Source organism: Lampetra planeri, chromosome 73, assembly GCF_965212315.1.
Source record: "Lampetra planeri chromosome 73, kcLamPlan1.2.h2, whole genome shotgun sequence".
In the NCBI taxonomy this organism is placed as follows: Eukaryota; Metazoa; Chordata; class Hyperoartia; order Petromyzontiformes; family Petromyzontidae; genus Lampetra; species Lampetra planeri.
The window spans coordinates 35,671-63,431 of NC_136178.1; the positions used below are offsets into that span (position 1 = coordinate 35,671).

The following is a 27,761-nucleotide window of genomic DNA, read 5'->3' on the forward strand; positions in this document are numbered from 1 at the left end:
GTCCTCTGGCTTGAGATGGCTGCCACCTATGGGTCAGATGATTGCAGCGCAAGCATTAAGCAATTGGTAATTAAATATAATATTTTTGTCCTAAAAAGTGTAAAATTTTTGAAAAAAATTTTCACGAACATTAATTGTCACGCACAACGAGTCTGTGTGGAAAATGTCAGCTCGATGGGATCACGGGAAGTGGGTTAAAAAAACGACCGAAAGATTTGCAAGGTCGTAAGCAAGCAAGCAAGTGCACTTAATATAAAGGATTTAAAAAATGCCCTCGTGGCGTTCAGTTCATGGCTCGGGGTACTTTTAATAAAATAATAATAAAACACTGGGCACTGGAACAAGTGTCCCGGACATAGTTTGAGGATGGTGATAACTAAACCCGCGAGAGGTAATGGTTTGCTGTAATACAATTGTCGAGGATATTCCATCCATTCTCACGCACTCGCACTGCACAAACAACACGCAAACCTTCCGCACCGACACACACGCACATGGGGAATACACCGAAGAAGAGTCGGAAGTCAGGGGTCACCGACGCCACGCACATACGCGGCACGCTCGGGTAAGGAATAGAGATTGTGGGTGCGACTACTGACGTGCACGACACGCAAGCCGATTGGCGAGTGGATGACAAATCAGATTGATGTGGAGAAACGGATCGTAGAAAGAGTGGGAAATTAGAGAAAGGCAATTGGTGGAGAAGGGCAGAGAAGTTTAAGCAAAGGGACTGTGAAACGAGGGAACGAGGTTGGTTTGATGACGAGGTGTTGCTGTGGTGTTCGAGCGGTGACAACAAAAGAAAGTTGAAGTACACCAGTCCAAGTCTCCTCTTCACAAATGAAGTTCACTATGAGATCTCTTTTACCAGTGGCAAAATATAGTAGTGGGTTTTTTCCATTTTAAACTGGTACAAAACTGACACCTTTATACAAGGCATCATGTTTGCAATAACCACAACACAAGTAGTAAAAAATGCAAACAAAAAGAAGCAACTCTGATAATGATAATAATATGCACTGTCTTTGAAGTTGATTGGTCCACACCCGAGACGGCTTTCTTTAGAGCCTAGTCCCCATTGGTGTTGGACCAGATGACACCAGAAGGCGTACAACTCAAAGACAGCGCACGTCTGGTGTCATCTGGTCCAACACCAATGGGGACTAGGCTCTAAAGAAAGCCGTCTCGGGTGTGGACCAATCAACTTCAAGGACAGTGCATATTATTATCATTATCAGAGTTGCTTCTTTTTGTTTGCATTTTTGACTACTTGTGTTGTGGTTATTGCAAACATGATGCCTTGTATAAAGGTGTCAGTTTTGTACCAGTTTAAAAGGGTAAATGAAGGTCAATTACGAAGATCTGAACCCTGATGAGGATTTGTATCATTCTGTTCATCCAGGATATCGCTGACCCTCAGCTGCCCCATGAACCTGCACGATTTCCCGATGGACACACAGGTGTGCCCGCTCTACATCTCCAGTGGTGAGTTCAATAACGATCATTGGCGCAGCATGCTATCGGGTGAGCTACTTGGTGTGCGATTGGGCGATGTAACGGGTGATCTACCTGGTGTGCTATTGGGTGATCTAATGGGTAAGCTATCGGTGTGCGCTATCATGTGCACTAGAAGTGTCGTCTTGACTTGAAGTTTTCGTGACTGCAGGGATCCATACTCTTTGGTTCTTTCGGTAAAGTCACGTAGCTATAAAAGAAAATAAATTAAATCGCAGTGATTTTATTTTATTTTACAGCTACGTGACTTTACCGAAAGAACCAAAGAGTATGTCGTCTTGACATTCAGAAATTTCCATTTGGAGGATATCACACGTTTATAAAAACTCAATTTGGTCATAACATCTTCACTTATTAGAAGTGGTAGTTACCCACACGTTACCATGCCACACGCAGAGTGCCGTTGGAGAGTGGGGGTTGTGGGGGTAGAGAGTTTGAGCAGCTTGTACTGTTGTCTCAACTGCCGCACTGGGAGACTGAACGGAACCGACGACCCATGCATGTGATCCGTGTCCTCCCTGCGCTCTGTCCTGAAGGTGCATACACACAGAAGGACCTGGTGTTCATGTGGGATAAAGATAGGCCGATGGTGCACGATCCCTCCATCAGCCTGCCCCAGTACAGCTTCACGAACGTCACCTTGTCGCACTCCGAGCGGCATCTCCGGACAGGTCAGCGCCTATCACGTGCAGAGTTAAGCCCTTGGGTCTGAATTGCCTATCACTAATCTCATAGGTTTCTAATGGCCAAGCCAAAGACAATGGGACATCACTGCTGATATTCAGGGGGTCAAGCCCTGGGTTGGTTTAAAAAAGCACCATTTTAACCACACTAGGCCCGCAATGCAGAGATCCTAGGTTCAAGCTCTCGTTCTGTGTCTCTTTAACCATTGCCATTTTATCAAGGCCCAATGAGCTATATAAGTTTCGATTTAAAGCTTTGGTGACTGCAGGGATTCATTTTCTTGGTTATTTCGGTAAAGTCACGTAGAAGGGAAATAATAAAATAATAAAAATAAAACATAATAAAATACAATTCTCACGACGTTTCGGCCACAACGCAAGCAGCCGTCCTCAGGTGAAGAACAGGTCTGTCGGAAAGACAGCGTCTTTCCGACAGACCTGTTCTTATTTTATTATGTTTTATTTTTATTATTTTATTATTTTCCTTCTACGTGACTTTACTGAAAGAACCAAGAAGGAGCTATATAAGCTTTTGTTTTTTCACAAGCCGCCTGGCCACAAATGGTAGCTCAATGAAGTGGCTTATCGTGTGGACATTTATAGCGGCCATCTACTCTAAAACGCATGTTGCTTCTAAAATGTGGAGAGAAAAGCCACAGGACCCAGAGAAAAATCCATGCAACCATGGGGAGAGGCATGCAAACTCCAAATATGTAGGCGTCGGGGTCAGGATTGAACCCCTGCTCTCCTGTATACCAAATGAGGTAGTGCACCTCATCTCGCCACTGTGGCGCCCCAGTGGGTTCATTATGGCCATGTCAAAGAGATTAGGCCAGTACTGCCCTGCCCGGGGTCTTCACGTCTCTGGAAGAAGGTTCACAATAGCCGTGTCTTAGTCACTAATTGTAAGTTGCTAGCGGTAAATAAAATAAAAATTACAAGGGCAGTGCAAGGGCCCAAGAGTGAGTGGCTGTAAAAGAGGGCCACATGGGATCACACATTTTCTATAGGGGAGGGACGGGATGGAGTGGAGGGGCGAAGAAGGGAATTGGGAATAGAGAAGAGGCGATAAAGAGGGGAACGGAGGGAGGTTGATGGGGATTTCTTAAATGTACTGGTGCAGTGTTGAGTCTATGGTGCAATAATTCCAGTGGTCGGGGTGCATCTGCTTCTTTCTGCTGGGGGGACCACAGGAAACTTCTCAATGCTGATGGCGAACTTCACGCTGCGCCGTCTCATGGGCTTCTACCTCACGCAGACGTACATCCCCAGCACCCTGCTGGTCCTCCTCTCCTGGATCTCCTTCTGGATCAACCCTGACGCGGCGCCGGCCCGTGTCGCCCTGGGCATCACCACCGTCCTCACCCTCACCACTCAGAGCAGCGGGGCACGGTCCTCGCTGCCCAAGGTGAACTGAGGGACGGCGGTAGTGCAGTGGTTGGCACTGGTTAATGCGCCGTGCTACGAACCTGGTGACCCAAGCGGCACACGTAAATGTAATGACAATGTATAAACATGCGCGATGTTGCTCCTCTTTGAGGAGGAGGCCGCAATGTGGACAAAGCTGCCACGTCAACAGTACGTCGGAGGCAGCACTGGGGCGCCTGTAGTGGCGGCGATACAACGGTAGGGGTCGCCACTTGCCCAGCATGGAGGCAGTCAAAATTCCGGATCCACAGACGGTCGGGCCGCACCCGATTTCGCCCAGGGACGTCGACAACACCCCAGGCCAGCGGTGGGTGCTGGCAGTGCACGGGCTGCACGCCGGCAGACGACGCCGGCAGGCAGTGAGAAGCAGCCAGAGTGATCTTGACTCAAAGTCCTGGAGGCCGAGGTCAGCCACTCAGTGCGGCCAAGAAGATAATAAAATAAAGTGAATAGAATATTCTTAGGTTTTTTCGGTAAAGTCACGTAGGTAAAACATTAAAATTAATAAAAGTAAAATAAAATAAAAATCACGACGTTTCGGAGGCAACACAACGTCGTGATTTTTATTTTATTTTACTTTTATTAATTTTAATGTTTTACCTACGTGACTTTACCGAAAAAACCTAAGAGTATGAATCCTTGCAGTCACGAAAGCTTCAAATCTAGAATGAATAGAATATGAAAGTGAAGTAGCTAAAGACAGTGGCTAAGGGCATACAGAAGATAAAGAGAAGGTGGGGGGGGGTACTGAATAACTAAGCTCGATGGGAAGGAGGAGACGCGACGCTGGAGATGTCGTACGGCAGCCAGCTCGCGCGGCGCCATTTTGTTTTTTACTTTACATAATAACTAGAACACGTGGCCGGCACCAGTAACTCACGAGGCTGGCGCCAGCAAATCCACCATTAGCCAGCCTGGGTTCATTCCATGCCACTGGATTTTGGTGAGCGAGCACATGAATAAATCCATGCGCATGCATCTACGATGATGATGCTCATGATGATGACGATGAAAACGTGCACAAACTACCAGCTTCTCTGATGCCAATCGGCAGGTCGTTATGCCGATGACACAACGCAGCAGGGGCACCACCAAATACAATCGGTCGGATCAATTAACCCGACGCCCGCCCACCACTGTCTTGCAGTTGTCGTACGTCAACGCGATGGACATCTGGATGGCTACGTGCCTCATCTTCGTCTTCTCGTCTCTGCTCGAGTTCGCTGCGGTCAACGTGATGTCCAGACAAGCCAGGAGCCTCTCGTCCGCCAATCCGAGCAGTGACAAGGTTGAGGTATTGAGGAAAGATATTACTAATCAATTATATAATTACAATAACTCCCCCGTCCACCGCCGCTGATTTCTGTACCTGATGGGTTCAGTGATGACGTCATCTTGATCTATTTAAGACCGGAAGCAGGTGGATGGCCTCACTGTTCTGGCAAACCGCCCGATGATGCTAGATGTAATTACCAGCGAAACGGCGTACTAAAATTGTAAATGTTGTGGATTTACTCTCCAACACACCAGTTGGGTTGAAGTAGTAACGATTTGGCGCGTTTTGTTTACGTGACAAATCCCTGATTACTAATTGGCCGTGTCGGGTGGTGGAGGGTCCAGACACATGCATACTTGCGCGATCTAACCCGGAAACCTTGATTATGGACACCACACGGTGCCCACGTCCACACCTCTCCTCTCTCTCGGCCTTCTCCATCTCCCATTCGGGGTGGCGAGACACACGGCTCAGCCGTGGTGCGTTCGCCACTTCAAGACGTTTGTGGTTCCATCTGATGAGCCATGAGGCGCTTTGTCACGAATGTCCAGTAGCGGATGGAGTATGCAGCCTTCTTGTTTGATGATTGCATGGCGCGTGCCGTAGTGAAATTTCGTTCTACGCGGAAATCCGATTTCGTTCATCGAAAAGTGTCCACAATTTGTCAATTGCGTGAACGCGAAATTTCCTCCAGCGAACGTTCGTAAAATCGAGGGATTCTCAACGTGGTATCTGTATCGTAAATGATACACATCGCAGTGTTAACCAGGGTGGCTGGCCGGTTTCAAACTGGCCACCAACCCCCTCGTGTGACAAAGTGCCGGCCTTCGTAGGTGCTGCTGCTGCATACTCGCGAACAGAACCTTCCCCGACGGTATGTGGAGGCTATATGGGGGATTTTCTTGGTTCTTTCGGTAAAGTCACTTAGAAGGGAAATGATAAAATAAAAAAATAAAACATTATTAAATATTATTATGTTTTATTTTTATTATTTGGTTTTCGTAGAAGGGAAATAAGAAGGGAAATAATAAAGTAATAAAAATAAAACATAATAAAATATTATTAAATATTATTATGTTTTAAATAAGAAGGGAAATAATAAAATAATAAAAACAAAACATTATAAAATATTAATACATATAAAAATGTTTTATTTTATTTCCCTTCTACGTGAACCAAGAAGATCCCCCATGTAGCCTCCACATACCGTCGGGGAAGGTTCTAATAACATATTATGATGTTGTATTTTTATTATTTTATTATTTCCCTTCTACGTGACTTTACCGAAAGAACCAAGAAGATGAATCCCTGCAGTCACGAAAGCTTTAAATCGATACATGGGGGATGTTTGCCTTTGTGTGCGTGCGCAGGCAGCTACGGGGGTCCTATCTGCGTTGCACCCGTGGAGTGCGGAGCGAATCGACCGCACTGCTCGAGTGCTCTTCCCCACGCTCTTCCTCCTCTTCAACGTCTTCTACTGGCTCACCTTCTGCGTCTTCAAGTGAAGGCCTCGGCTCTAGAGCCACGTGGCTACCCTGGAGCACGGCATCTCTCTTGGCGTCCATCGCTGCTGGGCCGATACATCCCTCGTCCGTGCTCTTCGCCACACCACCCTACTCTCTCATCTTCGCTCTCTCTCGTCTCTCACTACTGGGTGCCGCGGTGGCGAGGAGATGTTCAATACCTGACCAAAAGGCCATAGCCATGGAGTCAACATTGGGGGGGACCAAATCTTCCAGGGGGTGTAGGCCCCCCCCAGAAAAAAAATCTCATTTTGAAAACGAATTTTTTGCCATTTGCTGCCTAAAATATTAAAAATCCACTAACATAGGATGGATTTTTTTTTACAATGTCTAATAGTGTATTGTATTACATTGCTCTGTTTTTTTCTTTTTCACCTTTTATTGTGTCATTGTATGTAATGGCAGAGATTAGGGATTAACAAAGTACAATCATAACCGCAATCGTATAAACAGAAATCTATTTTATAGCAATATATTGGGGGGGACATTTTGAGAATATTTGAATATTGGGGGGGGGGGATGTGCCCCCCCAATATTTATTATGATTACGGCTTTGCCTGACCTGTGTTGTATATGCTGGGTCTTGAAAAATTAATACAAAATAATAAAAATTAAATGAAAATGGAAACATGCTTAATGATCCGAAATTATGCCAAGTTATGTAATTATGCACAAATTATGCTAATTAGGGAGGTACTCATATTGAGCTATGCAAATGTATGCGCTTATGCTAATGTGTGCAGTTATGATAATTATGCTTTGTCTAGGACTGTATTATCGATCGGGATAATACAATGAGTTGTATGAAGTTATGCAAGTGTGATGTAATTATGCTAAATTAAGCTTGGCTTCGTTGTCTAGGGTTGTATTATCAATCGGGATAATCCAATGATTCTTGCTTTCACATTTACTGATGATGTCTTGGTGTGTTTATATCAGGTCTCCAAATTCACATCTCACCGCAGGATACAGTTCTTATAATTACGATTATTATGCATGAACTCAGGAAGGCACCACTCAGACATTTCTGTGTTAAGCAACTTTAATTTCTAAACAAAAACATAACACTCTAATATGCGAACTCTTATGCTTGGAATTGTCAACACGGTACTCCTGGAGATGTTCTCCTCATTGATCCGTACATTTAATCCTCAATGATTACGTTGTCAAACTGGGTAATCAGAACAATCGATTAATTCCTCGGAGTAACGCGAGCATATACGGTGATAGGAAAAAGTCCTTAAACATGCATGCAACGATATTCATACGAACGGCAATAAAGAAACATATCTCGAAGGCAAAGTATGCGTCAATGAATTAATCGGTAAGATTATGCATTTAACGAATTGTCTTAGAATAATGGTGTGCGGCAGTGTGCCTGCTTCAGCAGATGCTTATCAATTGGCTAAGGCTTCAATAAATTCGCGGGCAAGATTCTGTGATCAAAATAAATAGGTCAACACAATATTCTCCCTGTGAGTGTGTAGATTCGTAACGTAGGTTTTTAACGTTTAGTTTTCATCGATGAATTAATTGGTAATATTTATGCAATTAAAAAGAAAAATAACGACTAAAATACTTCTAAACGACCGTATCCACGTAACTCAATGGGCAGCAATGTTCGACCGGCTCCGACACGAAAGCTTTAAGTCAGGTTTAACGACACATTTATATATTTACGTGCTCTAACCAAAAAAACCTGCATTGTGGATTATATTGGTCACAATAGCCTACTACGTGTTAAACTACTTCCTGCTCTCGTTCTTAAAACCGTAACCATCCTCTCCCTTCCCCTTCCTCACCTCGCCCTTCCCTCTCCCTGGCATCACCCTTCCACCCCTCCACAACACTCAAATCCCCTCCCTATCCCCATCAGCCAATAACTAATGAACCACTTTTAGAGCGCTTTGACAAAAAAGAAAAGCGCCGTATAAAATCCTGGATAAGGTAAGATAGCTGACTCTTGATTTTAAGCTTTTGTGACTGCAGCAATTCATACTCTTTGGTTCTTTCTCTTTACTCTTGATTTGAAGTCACAGAATGTATCATTTACATTGCACGGGTCGGGGCTGTGGGACAGTCTGCCTGCGTAATGCACAAGAACGAGGCTCATAGACACGCCATGGTGGAGAAATGAAAAATTAAAGGTGCCGATTAAATTCGTTTCCCTGCCGCCCTGAGTATCGACGCCCCCAGTTCCTGCCGGATTGTTCCGGATCAGACTTGTGGCCCTGCTCGCAATATGCCCGCATGCCCCTCCACACACACACAGCACGTGCCTCCATGCGCGTGACGAGGTGTCACAACACAAAGACAAAGGTCCCCCCCCGCCCCCGTGTAGCTTCTAACAGGCTGTTGGGGCAAGTGCTGTTAACAGCGAGTAGCAGCAGCAGCGCCTATGAAGGAAGACACAGGCAAAGGCCCCCCGTGTAGCCTCTAACAGGCTGTTGGGGCAAGTGCTGTTAGTGGTGAGTAGCAGCAGCGCCTATGAAAATAGACACAAAGGTTTTTTGTGTAGCCTCTAGCAGGCTGCTGGGGCAAGTGCTGTTAGTGGTGAGTAGCAGCAGCGTCTGTAAAGGTAGACACAAAGGTCCCCCGTGTAGCCTCTAGCAGGCTATTGGGGCAAGTGCTGTTAGCAGCGAGTAGCAGCAGCGCTGGTTAAGCTAGACACAGGCAAAGGTCCCCCGTATAGCCTCTAACAGGCTGTTGAGGCAAGCGCTGTTAGTAGTGAGTAGCAACAGCGCCTTTGAAGATTGACACAAAGTTCCCCCGTGTAGCCTCTAGCAGGATGTGGAGGCAAGTGCTGTTAGCGAGCACCTATGAAGGCTACCGACACTGTGGCACACGATGGGCTGGGTGGCCAGTACCACGCCCGCCCGACCGCCTTTGTCTCCCCCGGTGGCGATGTTCACTACACACCGCTATACGCCAGGTACTCGTTTGAGGCTGAGTCGATGTAGAGGAGTCCCAGGACCGGTTCAAATAATCGCCACTGATGTTGGCCGTGAGCAAGCATTGAACCCGGATGGCCGGGTTTGGAGCGCGGGGCTCTAACCACGACACTGCCGCTCCACACACACGGAGTTTGGTTCGAGCCCTGGATCTGGGTGTCTCTCTCAGTCTCAGTGAGGTTCGTAATGGCCGTGTCAGACACCCCGAGAAGTCGCCCTGGGTCTGGGTGCCTCTCTCAGTCTCAGGCGAGGTGAGGTTCGCAATGGCCGTGTCAGACACCCCGAGATGTCGGGTTCGAGCCCTGGGTCTGGGTGTCTCTCTCAGTCTCAGGCGAGGTGAGGTTCGTAATGGCCGTGTCAGACACCCCGAGAAGTCGGGTTCGAGCCCTGGGTCTGGGTGCCTCTCTCAGTCACAGGCGAGGTGAGGTTCATAATGGCCGTGTCAGACACCCCAAGAAGCCGGGTTCGAGCCCTAGGTCCGGGTGTCTCTCTCAGTCTCAGGCGAGGGGTGAGGTTCACAATGGCCGTGTCAGACACCCCGAGAAGCCGGGTTCGAGCCCTGGGTCTGGGTGTCTCTCTCAGTATCAGGTGAGGGGTGAGGTTCGCAATGGCCGTGTCAGACACCCCGAGAAGCCGGGTTCGAGCCCTGGGTCTGGGTGTCTCTCTCAGTCTCAGGCGAGGGGTGAGGTTCGCAACGGGCGCGTTGAGCTGCGCTGCTGAGTCAGCAACGGTGACAATCCTGGGCTGAAGTCACGCGTCTGGCTGGGTGTCGAGTCCGCTGACTCATCAAGTGTCAGATGTCACGGTCCCCTCTCGCTGGCTCAGGCAGTCGTTGTGGCCTCGTCAGAGCGTCGAGCCGGTGACGCCGTGACAGGTGACACGTGACACTGTGACATTGTGACAATGTGACACGTGACACTGTGACAGGTGACACGTGACACTGTGACAGGTGACACGTGACACTGTGACAATGTGACACTGTGACAAGTGACACTGTGACACGTGACACGTGACACTGTGGCAAGTGACACTGTGACACTGTGACAGGTGACACGTGACACTGTGACAGGTGACACGTGACACTGTGACACTGTGACAGGTGACACGTGACACTGTGACACGTGACACTGTGACGCTGTGTCCCTGTCGTCTGCTGTAGTATATTTGGAGTTTGTGTGTTTCTCTCTTTCCGTGGTTCCGTCGATTTTTCTCCGAGTCCTCCGATTTTTTCCCTCCACTTTTAGAATCGACATCACCACGCGTTTAGAGTGTTTGGCTGCTGCTATGAATGTCCACGCGATGATGATGATGATCACATCAGCCACTCCGTTGAGCTGCTATCATTGGTGATGGCCACGTCGCTTCTGACAAAGTGCTACAGCGCACCTCAGTAGGGCCTTCTTACACCTGTAGTGTTGTAAATACTGACGAATAAACTTCTCATGAGGCAACACGTTGGTTTATTGTCTTTACTACAAAGTCCCTACCTTTCGATTTAAAGCTTTCGTGACTGCAGGGATTCGTCTTCTTGGTTCTTTCGGCAAAGTCACGTAAAAAGGAAGTAATAAAATAATAAAAATGAAACATAATAAAATAATATTATATTATTTATTATGTTTTATTTTTATTATTTCATAACTTCCCTTCTACGTGACTTTACCGAAAGAACCAAGAAAATGTCCCGACCATGAAGGGTATATCGGTCCCTTCAGCCGATACCTATGGAGCTATGGCCTCCGAACTATACGGGACCTAACACTGCTAACCCGTTCCCTATCGTCCTCCGGCTGGGACCTAGGGGAGGCTGACTGACCCCGACCTCCTGGTCTGTGGGTCCTGACCCCTGACCTCCCTGAGCTCCGGCCCTTAGAAGGACCGCGGAGCTTGGAGTCCAGGGTCCTTATTCATATTCTTAGGTTTTTTCGGTAAAGTCACGTTGGTAATAAACATTTTTAAAATAAAAATTAACAAAAGTTAAATAAAAATTAAATAAAAATCACGACGTTTCGGAGGCAACACAAGCTTCCGTCTTTAGGTGGAACCGTCACAGCACGATAGCTTGTTATCGATAGCTTGTTATCGTGCTGTGACGGTTCCACCTGAAGACGGAAGCTTGTGTTGCCTCCGAAACGTCGTGATTTTTATTTTATTTTTTATTTTACTTTTATTAATTTGTATTAAAAAAATGTTTTACCTACGTGACTTTACCGAAAAAAAACCTAAGAATATGAATCCTTGCAGTCACGAAAGCTTCAAATCTAGAATTAAGTCCAGGGTCCTATTCTCCAGCCCGGTCTTCAGTCTGCAGATAACTGAGCCAGAGTTCTGAGTGTTCTGGCTTATATACCCGTTCGTGGCTTGCTCCGCCCGAGCCACGCCCTCCTTCTGGAACACTCTGGGTCATCCTGGAAGGTGACATCATTCTTCCAGTTCCCCCCCCCCCCCCCGGGGGCCCTGGGAATGTGTCCCAGGATCCGTCGACTGGGATCTGCCGTTGGCCCCTTTCTGGCCCCTGGACATTTGCCCTGGCGAAGAAAGGCCTCTGCTCCCTATTGACAATAAGTGGGTACTACAGGCCTGCTGAATGGTGAGTGACAATTACCCCTACACACCTGGTAACGATACAACTGAGTTGATTGGGTAGTTTATAATAATAGTAGTTTATAGGATAAACCACGGCTGCTGCTGCTACTGATGATGACTATGAGAAGAGTTGTCACGATCGCTAGGCATGTGTCTCTCTGTGTGCGTCTTGGTGATAAGAACCACGCGGATCACCCCCCCCCCTCCCCACGTGGCTGGGAGATCTTTCAAGGCACCCCCTGCCCCCTCCTCCATCCCCCTCCTCCCGACTCTGCCACCCTCTCCTCCGCCCCCTCCTCTATCCCCTTACCCCCTCTTCCACCCCTCCACCACCCCCTCCTCCACCCTCTCTTCCACCCCTCCACCACCCCCTCCTCCACCTCTCCCCCTCCCCCACCCCCTTCCCCCCCCTCCTCCACCCCCTCCTTCCTCCTCCACCCCCTCCCCTCTCCTCTTCCCTCCTCCACCCCCTTCCCCCCTCCTCCACCCCCCCTTCCTCCACCCCCTCCCCCCTCCCTCCTCCACCCCCTCCCGCGTGATGATCCCTGGCCACAGAGAGGCGACTCAGACTGGCGACTCACAGAGAGGCGACTCACCATGCCTCGCGGGGGCCTGCTCTGCACGTGGCTTCTACACGGTATGCTGCTCACCAGGTGAGCGAGTCAGTGTGTGTGAGTGTGTGTCAGTGTGTGTGTGTGCGAAACGTGGACCCCCCTAATAGAGCATCTTCGCCGGTTAGAAACATTTAGGCTGGCCTGCTTACGATCCATCCTGGGTTTAACCAGGCTGGATTGTGTGAGGAGCTCACAAATCCTTGAAAGATCTGGGCAAAGTCCCATCGGTGTGCTCCTCCGGCAGGCAAGGCTGCGTTGACTGGGTCATGTAGCCCGCATGCCCAGCCACCGCATGCCCAAACAGCTTCTGTTCGGCCGGATCGAGGGGGCTAAACGGGTGTGGTACGGGCTAGAGAAGAGATGGAGTGATGTGGTACAGGAGGACGTGGAGCTGAGTGGACTTGCCGATGACCGGTACCAGCGGTGTCAAGATCGGCCTCTGTAGAGGAGGCTCGTGAAGGACGCTACTGGGCAGTTGGAGGCAGTCGCCCTCCAGCAACAACGGAGGGCGGAGGAGCGACGCTCACATCAACGAGCGGAGTGCCGGGTGGCTAAAGCACAGCAAGTTGGCACAGTAGGGGGCACAGGTGGTGCATCAGCCAGTCATCTCGGTCATCTCAGTCAGTCGACCCGTGGCACCTGGGTCTGCCCGTGACCTCCTGAAGGTGCACATGGCCTGGCACAAGCGTCGTGGTGACGTCACTGCCACTTAGTGGTCAGTGTGTCAGTGTGTGTGAGTGTGTGTGAGTGTCAGTATTTGTCAGTGTGTGTGTGTCAGTGTTTGTCAGTGTGTGTGCGTCAATGTGTGTCAGTGTGTGTGTGAGTGTGTGTCAATGTGTATCAGTGGGGAGCGGTAGTTGTAGCGGTTAGCGCTACGCTGCGCTACGAACCTGGCCACCCGAGTTCGATTCCCACATCAGTGACGATTATCTAGCCCGGTACTGGGCCTTCACCTCGGTCGACTCAGCCTCAAATGAGTAGCTGGTGTAGCGGTGTGTAGTAAACATTGCCACTCGGGAGACAAATGCGGCCGGGCGTGGTGCTGGCCACCCACCCCCTCTGTGTGTGTCACAGTGCCGGTAGTCTTCATAGGTGCTGGATTCCAGCAGTGTTATCAAGAAGGGCCCATTGCCACACACACACAGCGGGTGCTGTGGTGACAAGGGAGATGTTGACTGCCTCGCCTGGTATACAGGAGGTCGTGGGTTCGATCCCGACCCTGATGACGCCTGCTGCTGTCTATTTGGAGTTTGCGTCTCTCTCTCTCTCATCACGACGGTGGCTATGATATGTTGACTACCTCGCCTCGTACACAGGACGTCGTGGGTTCGATCCCGACCTTGATGACGCCTGCTGCTGTATATTTGGAGTCAACGTCTATCTCTCTCTCCCCATGGTGGTCGCGTGGATTTTCCTCCGGGTCCTCCGTTTCTGTTCTCCTCCACATGTAGAATCAACGTCACGAGTATTTAGCCACTTGCTGTACATTTCCCCACGATGATGATGATGATGATAAAAGCCACGCCTTTGAGCTGCTATCATTGTGCGATGGCCAGGTCTGATTTGGAAAAGATCCCTACGGCTCAGTGGGGCAAACAAATATACACAGTGGGGCTTTTCGTTTTCCTTCCACAACGAAGCCAAACATTAAGTGGAAATTGAGCCAAGCATCGCAATGCAGGATTATCTTGTTTATGCCAAAAAGTATGAAGGGTGTCCTGGACTTTAGTAAATGGCGTTGACACTCTTATCGTCATCTCATCATCGTCTTCGCCATCCTCGTCATTTAATACTCACAGATATTTTAAGACCACGTCAATGTCGCGCACGGTGACTCACAAACCTGGGCAGTGTCTCGGAACTGGTTTGAGAAATGCAACTTCCAAACGTCCGTGTCTATGAAAAAAACAAGAATATGTTTCACCCTTATCTGCCTCTGTGCTGTTCCTCTTATCCAATACTGGTTGAGACTCGGCCCTCAATAAGGTTGTCTCTGGTGTAGGCCATTCAGTTTGGGACCGTCCATAAATGACGTCACGCGATTTTGGACGATTTTTGACCCCCGCCCCCCCTCGTCACACGGCGTCACAAAAGTCAGACCCCCCCCCCTCAAATATGACGTCATAAAGCTCTGCCCCCACCCCCAAAACCATGTTTCCATTTTGAAAATAAAACATGCTTCAAATCGCTTTAAACTATTGTCATTGTAGTGCGTATTTAATGTGGCGCTGCACTCTGATGTTGTAGGAGTGTTGTTATATCAATCAGTGTTGTTATAACAATTCTATATTTATTGAAATTTGCGCATTTTGATGTGACGTCACATTTTTCAACCACCCCCCCACCCTCGTCACTCGTCACACATCGTCACAAATGTCTGACCCCCCCTCACCCCCCCAGGTGCGTGACGTCATTTATGGACGGCCCCTTTAAAAAAACCAATGCCCATATATATTACCAGGGCAATGTTTGCTTGCATATTCAAGACAAGTCCCGTGTCTGGTTAATGCAGAAACTTGATTCCATGCAAAAGGTTTTATCTATTTGGAGTTTGAACATCTTAACACAGCCCCTGCTGTTTTACTGTCAGTGGGCTTTGCCTGGTAGGGTGGCAATGGTTTAGTTGCATTTGTCAGTGTTTGGGTGATTTGTTTGCCTTTATCGTACTTTGCACAGCTATCGTGTTTTGTGTCTGGGGCTGGGAATCTCAGAGGAGGAGAGAGGCTGTGAGATTGTCTGGAACTGGGAATATCAGAAGGAGAGAGGCTGGGAGATTGTCTGGGGCTGGGAATCTCAGAGGGGGAGAGGCTGGGAGATTGTCTGGAGCTGGGAATCTCAGAGGGGGAGAGGCTGGGAGATTGTCTGGAACTGGGAATCTCAGAGTGGGAGAGGCTGGGAGATTGTCTGGAACTGGGAATCTCAGAGGGGGAGAGGCTGGGAGATTGTCTGGAGCTGGAAATCTCAGGAGCGGAGACGTTGGCGAGAGAGATGCGGGTTTGGAATCTGGCCACGAGTCTGCTGCCAAGCCACACGTCGCAGCCGTCAGCGCCGTGTGGGCGCGTCCGAGTCGCAGTCGACGTCAGAGGAGCTCGGGGCGGCAGTGGCCTCGGCGAGCGGTCGAGTGGAACGGAACGCGTGGGAGATAAAGACTTTTAAACAACTTTTATTGCTGCCAGCAGCAACAGCACTGGAGGCGATTCTGATACGAAATACACAAAGTCACAAATAACAAACACTATACATGCAGGCGCTGTGGCGCTAAATGCGCCGCGCAAAAAACACAAAATAAAAGCCACGTTCTAGATTTGAAGCTTTCGTGACTGCAAGGATTCATATTCTTGGGTTTTTTCGGTAAAGTCACGTAGGTAAAACATTAAAATTAATACAAGTAAAATAAAATAAAAAATAAAATAAAAATCACGACGTTTCGGAGGCAACACAAGCTTCCGTCTTCAGGTGGAACCGTCACAGCACGCTTGCTGTATGAAGTATTTTATTTTTTATTTTATTTTACTTTTATTAATTTAAAATTTTTACCTACGTGACTTTACCGAAAAAAATCCAAGAATATAAAAGCCATGTGGTGGTCGTGGTGGTCATCGTGCGCGCCACGGCGACGAGCGAGTGCTTCAGAAGGTGAACACGAGGGTGCCGTCCACGCTGGTACAGAGAGGGGCTATTCCGGCCCCGCAGCGTTCCAAGAAGACGCGCTGCACGTCACCGACGTGTGTTGTACATGACGTGCTCCAGCCGGAGCCACGCCTCGAGCAGTCCCCTGAACACTGGAAGCACAGAGCAGCCGTCAGTGTCACTTTGCAGCATCTTTTTCCTTGTTCTGTAACACCGCAAAGAAAGAGGCGAACGCGGTGCGAGCGAGCGGGCGGGGCGGGGCGCGTGGCATTAACCTCCCGAGGTGTCGTCACGGCGTCGTCACGGTGCCGTGGTGTCCCTCGGGATCGTGCGGGTAGAGGCGGTGCCGTTCCCTGGCGGGGTGGTGGAGTTTGCGGGGCGAGTGGGGTCTGGGAGCGTGGCGTCGGAGTGAGTTTGAGTGAGCGAGGAGCGGAAAGTGGCGAGCGAAGGTGGCCGCTCAATGTGGCTGCTCGTGGTGGAGGGGGGGGGGGGAAGTTTGCTCCGGTGAAGGGGGGGGGGATTGAGCACAAGGGAAAACTGAGAGATAGAGAGACAGCAAAGATGATCACAAACCTGTCAACCCCTTATCAGTGCCCTACCTTATTACAGACCAATTCACACACTTATCGGTCACCCCCTTATGAATCTCAACGTTCAGCCTACAAAGTCCCATCACAGGGAAGAAACACAAACACCTATCCACATAAATCCGCCAAAATTAAGTTGCTAACGATATAATGCCCGTATCGAAACGGCTGTACGCTGTAAGGACCTGAAAACCTAAATTATTTAATGATTCACAGTCATGTCACAATCCACTGTGGGTCTTTGGGTCTCTGGGGGTCTCTGTGGGGTCTCTGTGGGGTCTCTGTGGGATCTCTGTGGGTCTCTGTGGGTCACCGCCAATGTGCAAGAGGAAAAAAGAAAACCACCGCCAAATCGTTGACACTAAGCCCAGCGGGGTATTTTTTTTTCACGGAGATTCGCGGTTCGACTCCGTCAGGCAGGTCGCCCCGGTTAATCGCTGTGGCTCTCTCTTTCTGTGTCTGTGTGTTTATTTAGAGCATCAGGGGAAGTCACGCTACCTCCGGTTGTGCCGTCTGTCGGCACACTCTCGCTCTGTGACCTCGCCATCGGTGCGCGTTGCATTTGTTGTTGTTGCTGTCGTGGTTGTTGCCGTTGTTGTTGTTGTCATTGTTGTTGTAGTCGTTGTTGTCGTCGTTGTTGTTGTCATCGTTATTGTCATTGTTGTCGTTCTCGTCCTTGTTGTTGTTATTATCATTGTTGCCGTCGTCCTTGTTGTTGTGATTGTCGTTGTTGTCGTTGTTCTTGTTGTCGTCGTCATTGTTGTTGTAGTCGTTGTTGTTGTTGTCAGCGTCGTCCTTGTTGTCATTGTTGTAGTCGTTGTCGTTGTTGTTCCAGCCTGGTGGTGCCGCTGCCGGCGGCGGCCGCGTCACAGGCGCTGCCCTTTGACCTGCTGCGAGCGCTGATTGGGAACGCCTCCACCTACAACCACAACATCAGGCCGGACGCGGACGGTAACGGAGAGACTCGCTCACAATCTGAACGTCATAGGTTATATATGTATATGTGTGTCTGTAGCCTGCTCCCGGTGTACAAAATACAAAAGAGGATGCGCTATTAAAACAAAAACCGTTATTTTCAAGCGAGAACGCTCACTATTACCGGGGATCGTTTGCAAAATACTTAGCGGTTTTTGTTTCGTTTTGTTCTCAGACACTGGTCTGTCTGTCTGGTCTTGTCTACGTACCCCTCCAGAGACCAGTCTGTCTGTCAGTCATTTGCTAGAAACTCCACCAACGACCAGTCTGTCTGTCTATCATTGTTTAAATACCCCCACCAGAGATCGGTATGTCTATCATTGTCTGAAGTCCCCACCAGAGACCCCTCTGTCTGTCTAGCGTTGCCTAAAGACCCCCACCAGAGACCCGCCTGTCTGTCTAGCATTGCCTAAAGACCCCCACCAGAGATCGATCTGCTGGTCACGGTTTAGAATATTGCAGTTTAAACTGCAAATCACGTGAAGTGAATGACAAACTCCCTTTCCGTCGATGGTTTATCTTACACGATGCAGGTCCTCCCGTGACCGTGAACTGCAGCCTGTACATCACAAGCCTGGGATCCGTTGAAGAAACAACCATGGTGAGAACTTCTTCGGCGTTGCCCGAATATACATCAACTTCAAGGACAGTGCATATCATTATCAGAGTTGTTTATTTTTGTTTGCATTTTGACTGCTTGTGTTGTGGTTATTGCAAACATGATGCCTTGTATAAAGGTGTCAGTTTTTGTACCAGTTTAAATGGTAAAAACCTATCACTATACATCAGATGTTAGGGTCGGGGTTCCCCGTGTAGCCTCGAAAGGCTACACAGGAGACCTTTGCTTTTGTCTCTTTCATAGGCGCTCCTGCTAATGGCTACTAACAGCACTTGCCCCAACAGTCTGTTGAGAGGCTACACGGGGGACTTTTGCCTTTGTCTCCTTCATAGCTGTTGCTCGCTAACAGCATCGTGCCCCATCAGTCTGTCGAGAGGTTACACGGGGGACCTTTGCATTTGTACTCTTATTTTTTTCAGTAAAGTCACGTAGGAAAAAAATTAAATGATTAAAACATTTTCTTTTTTATTTCATTTTTTACCTACGTGACTTTACCGAAAAAATTAAGAGTATGAATCCTTGCAGTCACGAAAGCTTCAAAGCTAGAACTTTGCATTTATCTTCGTCTCCTTGCCGCCCACCGCCCAAAGGACTACACGGTGACCCTGTTCCTGCGCCATTGGTGGAACGACGAGCGGCTTGCCTTCACGGGCGCAACGCGCCTCGGCTGGCTCGACCTGAGCCCCGAGGTGGCCGCGTCCGTCTGGAAGCCCGACGCGTACTTCTCCAATGAGAAGAGCGCCGCCCTGCACACGGTCACCGCCGAAAACACGATGCTGCGAGTCTTCGCCAATGGGGACGTCTTTTACTCCGTCAGGTCCGCCTGGCACCCCTTCAAACCACCAGCCAATGCAATTATTTTTTCCCCACTGGCACAACCGAGCTGGCTATGGAGGTGCAGGGTGGTTGGTTGGTGGTGGTGTGGATTTTTTTCTGGGTCTCTCCGGTTTTGACCCCCTCCGGTCATCCCCCCACCTCTACATTTAGAAACGTGACTTTAGATTAGTTAAACTAAACTGCAGGGACTCCTCTACTTACGAACATTAAGGGGGGTTCGTAAGTGCGGGTTGCGTTCGTAAGTGCGGGTAGCATTCATAAGTGCAGGTGGCGTTCGTAAGTGAGGGTGGCGTTCATAAGTGCGGGTGGTGTTCATAAGTGAGGGTTGTGCGTAAGTGAGGGTCGTTCGTAAGTGAGGGTCGTGCTTAAGTGCTGGTAGTGTTCGTAAGTGAGGGTCATGCGTAAGTGAGGGTCGTGTGTAAGTGAGGGTCGTTCGTAAGTGCAGTTCGTTCATAAGGGTCGTACGTAAGTGAAGTTCGTGCGTAAGTGCGGTTCGTGCATAAGTGAGGGTCGTGCATAAGTTCCTTAATAAGTGCAGGGCGTTCGTAAGTGCGGGTGGTGATGACGATGCTGTTGTTGTTCCTGCTGCTGATGAAGATGGTGATGACGATGCTATTGTTGTTGTTGCTGCTGCTGATAATGATGGTGATGATGACGATGATGAAGCTCGTAATGCTGCTAATTCTGATAATTTATCATAATGCTGCTTCTGTTGATGACTATCTCGCAGGCTGTCTCTGACTTTAGACTGCCCGATGAATCTTCGCCAATTCCCTGTCGACGTGGTGACGTGCAGCATATACCTGGAGAGCTGTGAGTGACTCCTCCACGTCGCCACCCGAGCCTGCAAGCGATTCCTTTTTCTCATCCTCCCTCCTCCCACCCTCCACCCTCCACTGATGCGGCATTGGAACCAACTGCGCAGTGCAAGCCTCAGTTGAGAGGCCAAGAGGCCTGATATGAGAGGTCAAGGTGCCTGAGTTGAGAGGTCAAGAGACCTGAGTTGAGAGGTCAAGAGGCCTGAGATGAGGGGCCAAGATGCCTGAGTTGAGAGGCCAAGAGGCCTGAGTTGAGAGGTCAAGATGCCTGAGTTGAGAGGCCAAGAGGCCTGAGTTGAGAGGTCAAGAGGCCTGAGATGAGGGGCCAAGATGCCTGAGTTGAGAGGTCAAGATGCCTGAGTTGAGAGGTCAAGAGGCCTGAGATGAGGGGCCAAGATGCCTGAGTTGAGAGGCCAAGAGGCCTGAGTTGAGAGGTCAAGATGCCTGAGTTGAGAGGTCAAGATGCCTGAGTTGAGAGGCCAAGAGGCCTGAGTTGAGAGGTCAAGATGCCTGAGTTAAGAGGTCAAGATGCCTGAGTTGAGAGGTCAAGATGCCTGAGTTGAGAGGCCAAGAGGCCTGAGTTGAGAGGTCAAGATGCCTGAGTTGAGAGGTAAAGATGCCTGAGTTGAGAGGTCAAGAGGCCTGAGTTGAGAGGTCAAGATGCCTGAGATGATGGGCCAAGAGGCCTGTGTTGAGACACCATGCCAGAATCGCACAATTATCAGGACGAATAGTAAATGTACTAATACATTATTGGGACCTCCTTTGCCAGTACCAAATATATGAGAATAGGTTTAACCCTTTTTTCTGGCAACAAAACAGGTGTTAAGATGTTAAAACACCAAGCTGAAACCTTTCACAAGGAATAATGTCTACATTAACCACACTACTTGTGGTCAGAATGCAAACAAAAAACATACTCTGATAATATATGCATTGTCTTTGAAACTGATTGGTCCACACCAGAAGGCGTCCTCTGATCTAACACCGTTTTGAGACTAGTCTTAAAAGAACTGTCTATGGTGTGAACCAATCAGTTTGAAAGACAATGCATATATCAACAGAGTATGTTTTTTGTTTGCATCCTGACCACAAGTATTGTGGTTAATGCAGACATGATTCATTGTAAAAGGTTTCAGTTTGGTATTTTAACATCTTAACACCTGATAATTGGTTCTTTACCCTTCTATCTGGCAACAAAACTGACACCTTTTTACAAGGAGTCATGTTTGCATAGACCGCAATACCTGCAGTCATAATGCAAACAAAGAATATAACTCTGATAATGTGCACTGTCCTTGAAGTTGATTGGTCCACACCCGAGACAGCTTTCCTTAGAGCCTAGTCTCACATGGGTTGGACCAGATGACGCCAAAAGGCGCACAACTCAAAGACAATGCACCATCAGAGTATGAGAGCTCGGGGCAAGCATCTACACTATGGGAACCTCATTTGCCAGTAAAAATATGATAATTGGTTCTTTACCCTTCTATCTGGCAACAAAACTGACACCTTTTTACAAGGAGTCATGTTTGCATAGACCGGAGTCATGTTTGCATAGACCGCAATACCTGCAGGTATTATGACTGCAGGTATTGCGGTCTATGCAAACACGACTCCTTGTAAAAAGGTGTCAGTTTTGTTGCCAGATAGAAGGGTAAAGAACCAATTATCATATTTTTACTGGCAAATGAGGTTCCCATAGTGTAGATCTTAACACCTGTTTTGTTGCCAGAAAAAAGGGGAAAACATATTCTCATAATACATTATTGTGAAGACAATTATATCAGAGCCACCCGAATGTTTTCCCCCGTCTTCTCTTGAGCGTCGCAGACAGCATGTCGACCAGAGATATCGTGTTCCGGTGGAGCTTGGAGAATCCTGTGGAGTACAGCGACCAGATCACCATGCCCGAGTTCAAGCTAGGAGACAAAACCCTGCATGAGGACTGCACCAAGAACTTCAGCACCGGTGGGTTGGAGGCACTCACCTTCACTCACTGAGCGCTCCACGTGAGAATCGCCTCCTCCTCAACCACCAATACCACTTCCTCCTTCTCTGTCTCCTCCTTCTCCTATACCACAACCACCTCCATTCCCTCATCCTCCACGTCCTCCTCATTATTATTAGTTCTGATTTCCCGAGGTGTGTCCTGAAGATTCTTGATGCAGTTTTCCTGTGATTCGTCATGTAATTTGGGCACCACGGTGGCTAGGAGATGTTAACTACCTAGTTTGGTATACAGAAGGTTGTGGGTTTAATCCCCACCCTGACGCCTGCTGTATATTTGGGGTTTGTATGTCTCTCTCCTCGTGGTTGTGTGGATTTTTCTCCGGGTCCTCCGATTTTCCCCTCCACACTTAGAAACACGCCTTCAGAGTATTTCGCTGATATGCATTTTCACACGATGATAAGAGGCGTCGTTGAGCTATCGCTTGTGATAGCCAGATCGCTTCTGAAAAAAATCCACATAGCTCAGTTGTGCCTTACTTGGTAAAACAAAAAAAAATTGTTTATAGTTTATTTTAACCCATTTCTGAATTTGGCTGTGAGGATTGCTTTCCGTGTTCTTGACACTGTAATTATGGAACGGCGCGTTCAAAACCTGCAGAACGTGACGATTTAATTTGTTTCATGGAAGGTTTGGGTGGCTTGTTGCAGAGCGTTGTGGTTCTCAGCCCATGGGCCCACCCCCGGTTAATGCCACGGGTGTGAAACACCTTCACAATGCGAAGCCAGGATTTTCAGGTAGGGGGGGCAATCCCTCCAGCAATGAAAAATTATAGGAGTTGTTAGTAGGTAAGGACTTGTCCCTTGCTTTTTATTCGACTTATTGCCAATTATGGACTCAGACTATTGTCCTATCATCTCATAGAGTCCCTGGCACGCAATAATATGCTACACAGTGGCAGTGGGGGTCGCAAAATACCGATTTATTACTAATAAACTCCAATGATCCGATCGATATTTGGGATTTCGATCGGATCATTGGGGGGGGGGCAGGTGCCACCTTCAACATAACTCAATGGGATTCCTGCAGTCTCACAGATTATGAGATATTCAACGAGGAGGCTATGGGCGTGCCGGCGTTACCTTTCAAATAACAAAAATGGAACATTTTATGACTCGGTTGGGAAACACAAAGGAAGTGTGACCACCCCCCCCCCCCCCCCCATAATTGTGACATCTTAGAAGGGCCCTCCTGAAAATGTCTCGCGACTCGGACAACGCAAGGAGGCAAACCAAACAAAACAAGTCAATATCAGGGCCATGTTTAAAAACAAATTCAAGAGTCGTTAGTTTTTTTTATCTAGCTCAGGTTAGCTTACACGCTAATCTTGGAGCATGAGCCAACTGTTAATGGCAAACCCAAGCCTGCATTACAGCTTGCTAATGAATACGATCACGGAGGGAAGAGACGGCGAGGTGCCGAGCCTCATAGCACAGGATCGGAATCTGTTTTTGTCCTGCAGGGGGAGGATGAGAGGGAGTCTCAGCATCCCACTGGCGACAAGCCAGCCAGGAAAGTGAATGAGATGTTTTTTTCTCTTCTTATTACCTCCCGCGTGACTTCACTTCGCCCCAGGCAACTTCACGTGCATCCGTGCGACGTTCTCCCTGCGCCGCAAGATTGGCTACTACATGTTCCAGATCTACATCCCCACCCTGCTCATCGTAATCATCTCGTGGGCTGCCTTCTGGGTGAACATGGAGTCGGCGCCGGCACGCGTCGCGCTAGGCATGACCACGATCCTCACCATGACCACGCAGAGCAGCGGCTCGCGAACCTTCTTGCCCAAGGTGACTGCAGTGATCATCACGTGGCCACCACAGTGACCACCACATGGCCACTCGTAACCATCGTAGTAACCAACAAGTGGCTACCACGGTTATGACCACATGACCATCAATTGGCCACCACGTGGTCACCATAGTGACGACCATATGACCATCAAGTAGTCACCATAGTGACCACCACATGACCATCACGTGATCACCAGGTGATCACCACGCGGCCACCACATGGGTGATATGATTTTGCTTTGGCAACCTTTGCTCTGATTTTGGTTGGCGTCATTGTCGTATCTACTTTATCATATGCCAATGTTTTTTTGTTTGTTAATTTATCTGACCCGCATCACTCTTCCAAGTGAGACTCCTATCCTGGTCAATTGGATTTAGGCAGAAGCTAAATCATCCATAATACAGTACAGCACACCGGTGTGTTGGAGAGCAAAGTCCACAACATTTATACTCCGAGGTATGCTGTACTAGCAACGAATTGGAATGTTCTGTTTACGTGACAAACCTTACTAATTGGCTGTGTCGGGTGGTGGCAGGTTTAACGACACATTTATATATTTTCGCGATCTAACCCAAAAAACTGTATTATGGATGATATTGGTCGTGAAAGCCTATGTGTTAAACATAAGCTAAGTCAGCTGCGATTTTAAGACCTCACGTTATGAGGGGCCACAAAATACGGAAAAAAATTCTACAAAGCGTCAAGTTCGTATAATATTGGAGTGCCGTGGTATCAAGATATTATCTACCTCGCCGGGTATACAGGAGGCCGTGGGATCCATCCAGACCTTGACTCCTGCTATATATTTGGAGTTTGCGTGTCTCTCTCCCCATGGTCGTGTAGATTTTTCTCCAGGTTCTCCAGGTTTTTCCCCTCCATATTTAGAATCAACAGCACACGTTTAGAGAGTATTTGGCTGCTGTAAATTTCCACGTGATGATAAGCCACTTTGTTGGGCTGTCATTTGTGATAGCCAGTGGGTCGCGTCTAAAAAAGAGCTACATAGCTCAGTGGGGCCTTACACCCGCTTAATATTAATAGTTGTTTTAGTTTCGTTTAAGTTTACCATAATCAGTTGAAAAATAAAGGAGATGTGGGAAAAATACTCTCTGCAATGGTTATGTTAAAATGTACAGACATTCCTCGATGGGGCCTCTTAACATAGGTTAGGAGCCCCCAGATTTGGTGATAATCGGGCCCTGGGTTAAAGAGAAAGAACCCTGAAACCTCCTCTCACACAGCTGTCGTACGCCACTGCGATGGATGTGTGGATGACTGCCTGCATGGTCTTCGTATTCGCCGCCTTCCTCGAGTACATCGCCGTCACCTACGCCCTCACTAACGGCCACGACCTCCTCCTCAAGCTCGCCGAGTGCAAGGTTCGTCATGAGTTCTCAGACACAGTTTGCGGATTGCAGTAAGACTGGCCTAAAGGCCCAAAAGCCTAAAGGCCCAAAAGCCTAAAGGTCCAAAGACCTAAAGGGCAAAAAGCCTAAAGGTCCAAAGACCTAAAGGGCAAAAAGCCTAAAGGTTCAAAGGCCTAAAGGTCCAAAGACCTAAAGGGCAAAAGCCTAAAGGTCCAAAAGCCTAAAGGGCAAAAAGCCTAAAGGCCCAAAAGCCTAAAGGTCCAAAGACCTAAAGGGCAAAAGCCTAAAGGTCCAAAGACCTAAAGGCCCAAAAGCCTAAAGGTTCAAAGGCCTAAAGGTCCAAAGACCTAAAGGGCAAAAAGCCTAAAGGCCCAAAAGCCTAAAGGTCCAAAGACCTAATGGGCAAAAAGCCTAAAGGTTCAAAGGCCTAAAGGCCCAAACATCCAAAGGCACCAAAACGTTAAGCGGCCCGTAACAACAACAACAACAATAAGAGTGATATCGAATTGCTACATTAGGTTGTGAGAATTGCCATTAAACTCGCCCGTTATGTTGAGCTGAAACATTCGTAAACGTACAAATGTATGTACGTTGAACTTCTTTCGCACCAATGTACGTAGCCAACCGCGCTGCTAATCAGAGGTTGTGGGGGGGGGGGGGGATGACAACAACACTAAACACAAAAAGCAGTTCTAAAGAAATTCGTTTGTCAATCTAGGTGATTTAAAAGTGTATAGCTCCCAGTGGCTCACTTATATCGGAAGGAACGGCATTCTAGATGGCCGCAGAAATGCATCAGAAAGCAACGTGCGATACGGTGACCATCGTCTTTGTTTGATGGCTAATTGGAACATTACTAAATGCTTGTGCAGTGAAACTATGGCTATTAGTAAACTAAACCATTTTTATTTTTATCAGGTAAGACTCAACTGAGCAATGTAGCTCGTTTTCAGAAGCGACCTGGCCACAAATGATCGCTCAACGAAGTGGCTTATCGTGTGGAAATGCTTAGCAGCCAACTACTCTAAACACGTGATGTTGATTCTAAATTTGGAGAGAAAAACTGGAGGACCTGGAGAAAAAGCCACGCAATCACCACGGGGAGAGAAAATACGGAAACTCTAAATATACAGATGCCGTTCAGGGAACGGGATCGAACCCCCGAAGCTCCTGTATACCAGGCGAGGTAGTTAACATCTAGCTAGTCTCCCCCCCCCCCCCCCATCATGATCATCTCTCTCTCCGTGATGCAGGAGGAGGAGGCGGAGGTCGACAAGAAGACAAAGAAGAAGACGGAGTTTGGAGAGAAAGTTTCCTCCCTGGCTCAGGGCATTGACAACGTCTCCCGCGTGTTCTTCCCCATCTGCTTCCTCTTCTTCAACCTCCTCTACTGGTCCATCCTGCTCGTGGTGCTCAATGAGGGCGAGGTGTAAAACGGCAATAGACTAAAGAGGATTGACTAAGGGGGATAGACTAAAGGGAATAGACTACAGGGGATTGACTAAGGGGGATAGACTCAGGGGATAGACTGAGGTGGTATATGTCCCTCTTCACACGATAAACACATCCCATTTCACACATTCCATCTGGCGCCGTGGACTTGTGGGAGTGAATTTCGCTGAGCAGCTATCAGTTCAACGCAAGCCCCATACTGGGCCCGTTTCGACATTTCGTGTTTCATCATCATCAGCAGCAGCAGAATCATCAGCAAGGCCAGGCTCTGCTTCAAGTTAATGCTGGTAAACTTGCTCCAGATGTATATCTGCAAAGGGACCGGTTATCAAATGTAATAAAGATTCTACGTGCACCTCCCTGGTTGCTGGTGGGTTTAGCGCTCATACACTGGAGTCCGAATACTCAATACGGGAATTCGTGTAACTAAGTCACTCGCGAAATAGCTGCAAACAACTCACATTTACCCACACACTCACTCACTAACCCACTAACTCATGTTCTAACCCACCCACACACTAATTCATCCAACCACTCACTCACCCAAACACTTACCCACTAACCCATCCACACACTAATTAATCCACCCACTCAACCACTCACCCACACACTCACTCACTCACCTACTAACTTACGCACGAAACCACCCACACACTCATTCATCCACCCACTCAACCACACACTCACTCACTCACCCACTATCCCATACACGAAACCACCCACACACTCATTCATCTACCCACTCAACCACTCATCCACTCACCCACTAACTCATGCACTAACCCACCCACACACTCATTCATCCACCCACCCACCCACTCAACCACTCACCCCACGTGAATCTGTCTCGTGAGTGCACGAGGGGTCGCTGTAGTCCACGCGGAGTACGATCGCGGCGAGGAACGATGATCAGAATCGGGGGAGCGTGTGTCCCGACAAAAACCCGTAGTGCTAAGAGGCTCACTCACCCATTCACTCTGACACTCACTCACCCACTCACTCTCACAACAACAACCGCCATTCGTCACTAAGTGACGGTGACGTCACCACGACGCTTGTGCCAGGCCATGTGCACCTTGAGGCCACGTGAAGTGTCGA

The 27,761-nt window shown here is 48.4% G+C and overlaps 2 protein-coding genes across 2 annotated transcripts; both read left to right on the top strand.

Moving 5' to 3' along the window:
- Positions 1-494: 494 nt before the first annotated feature.
- Positions 495-7,727, top strand: LOC144737714 (glycine receptor subunit alphaZ1-like). The gene is made up of 6 exons (XM_078620564.1): positions 495-565; positions 1,403-1,485; positions 2,052-2,186; positions 3,392-3,606; positions 4,774-4,920; positions 6,273-7,727. The coding sequence occupies exons 1-6, from the start codon at positions 495-497 to the stop codon at positions 6,405-6,407; spliced, it is 786 nt and encodes a 261-aa protein (XP_078476690.1). The 3' UTR covers positions 6,408-7,727.
- A 4,784-nt stretch (positions 7,728-12,511) lies between these two features.
- On the top strand, positions 12,512-27,018 carry LOC144737727 (glycine receptor subunit alpha-2-like). Its single transcript, XM_078620580.1, has 9 exons — positions 12,512-12,612; positions 17,626-17,741; positions 18,299-18,366; positions 18,975-19,201; positions 19,952-20,034; positions 21,873-22,010; positions 23,626-23,840; positions 25,086-25,223; positions 26,465-27,018. The coding sequence occupies exons 1-9, from the start codon at positions 12,557-12,559 to the stop codon at positions 26,642-26,644; spliced, it is 1,221 nt and encodes a 406-aa protein (XP_078476706.1). The 5' UTR covers positions 12,512-12,556; the 3' UTR covers positions 26,645-27,018.
- The last annotated feature ends 743 nt before the right edge of the window (positions 27,019-27,761 follow it).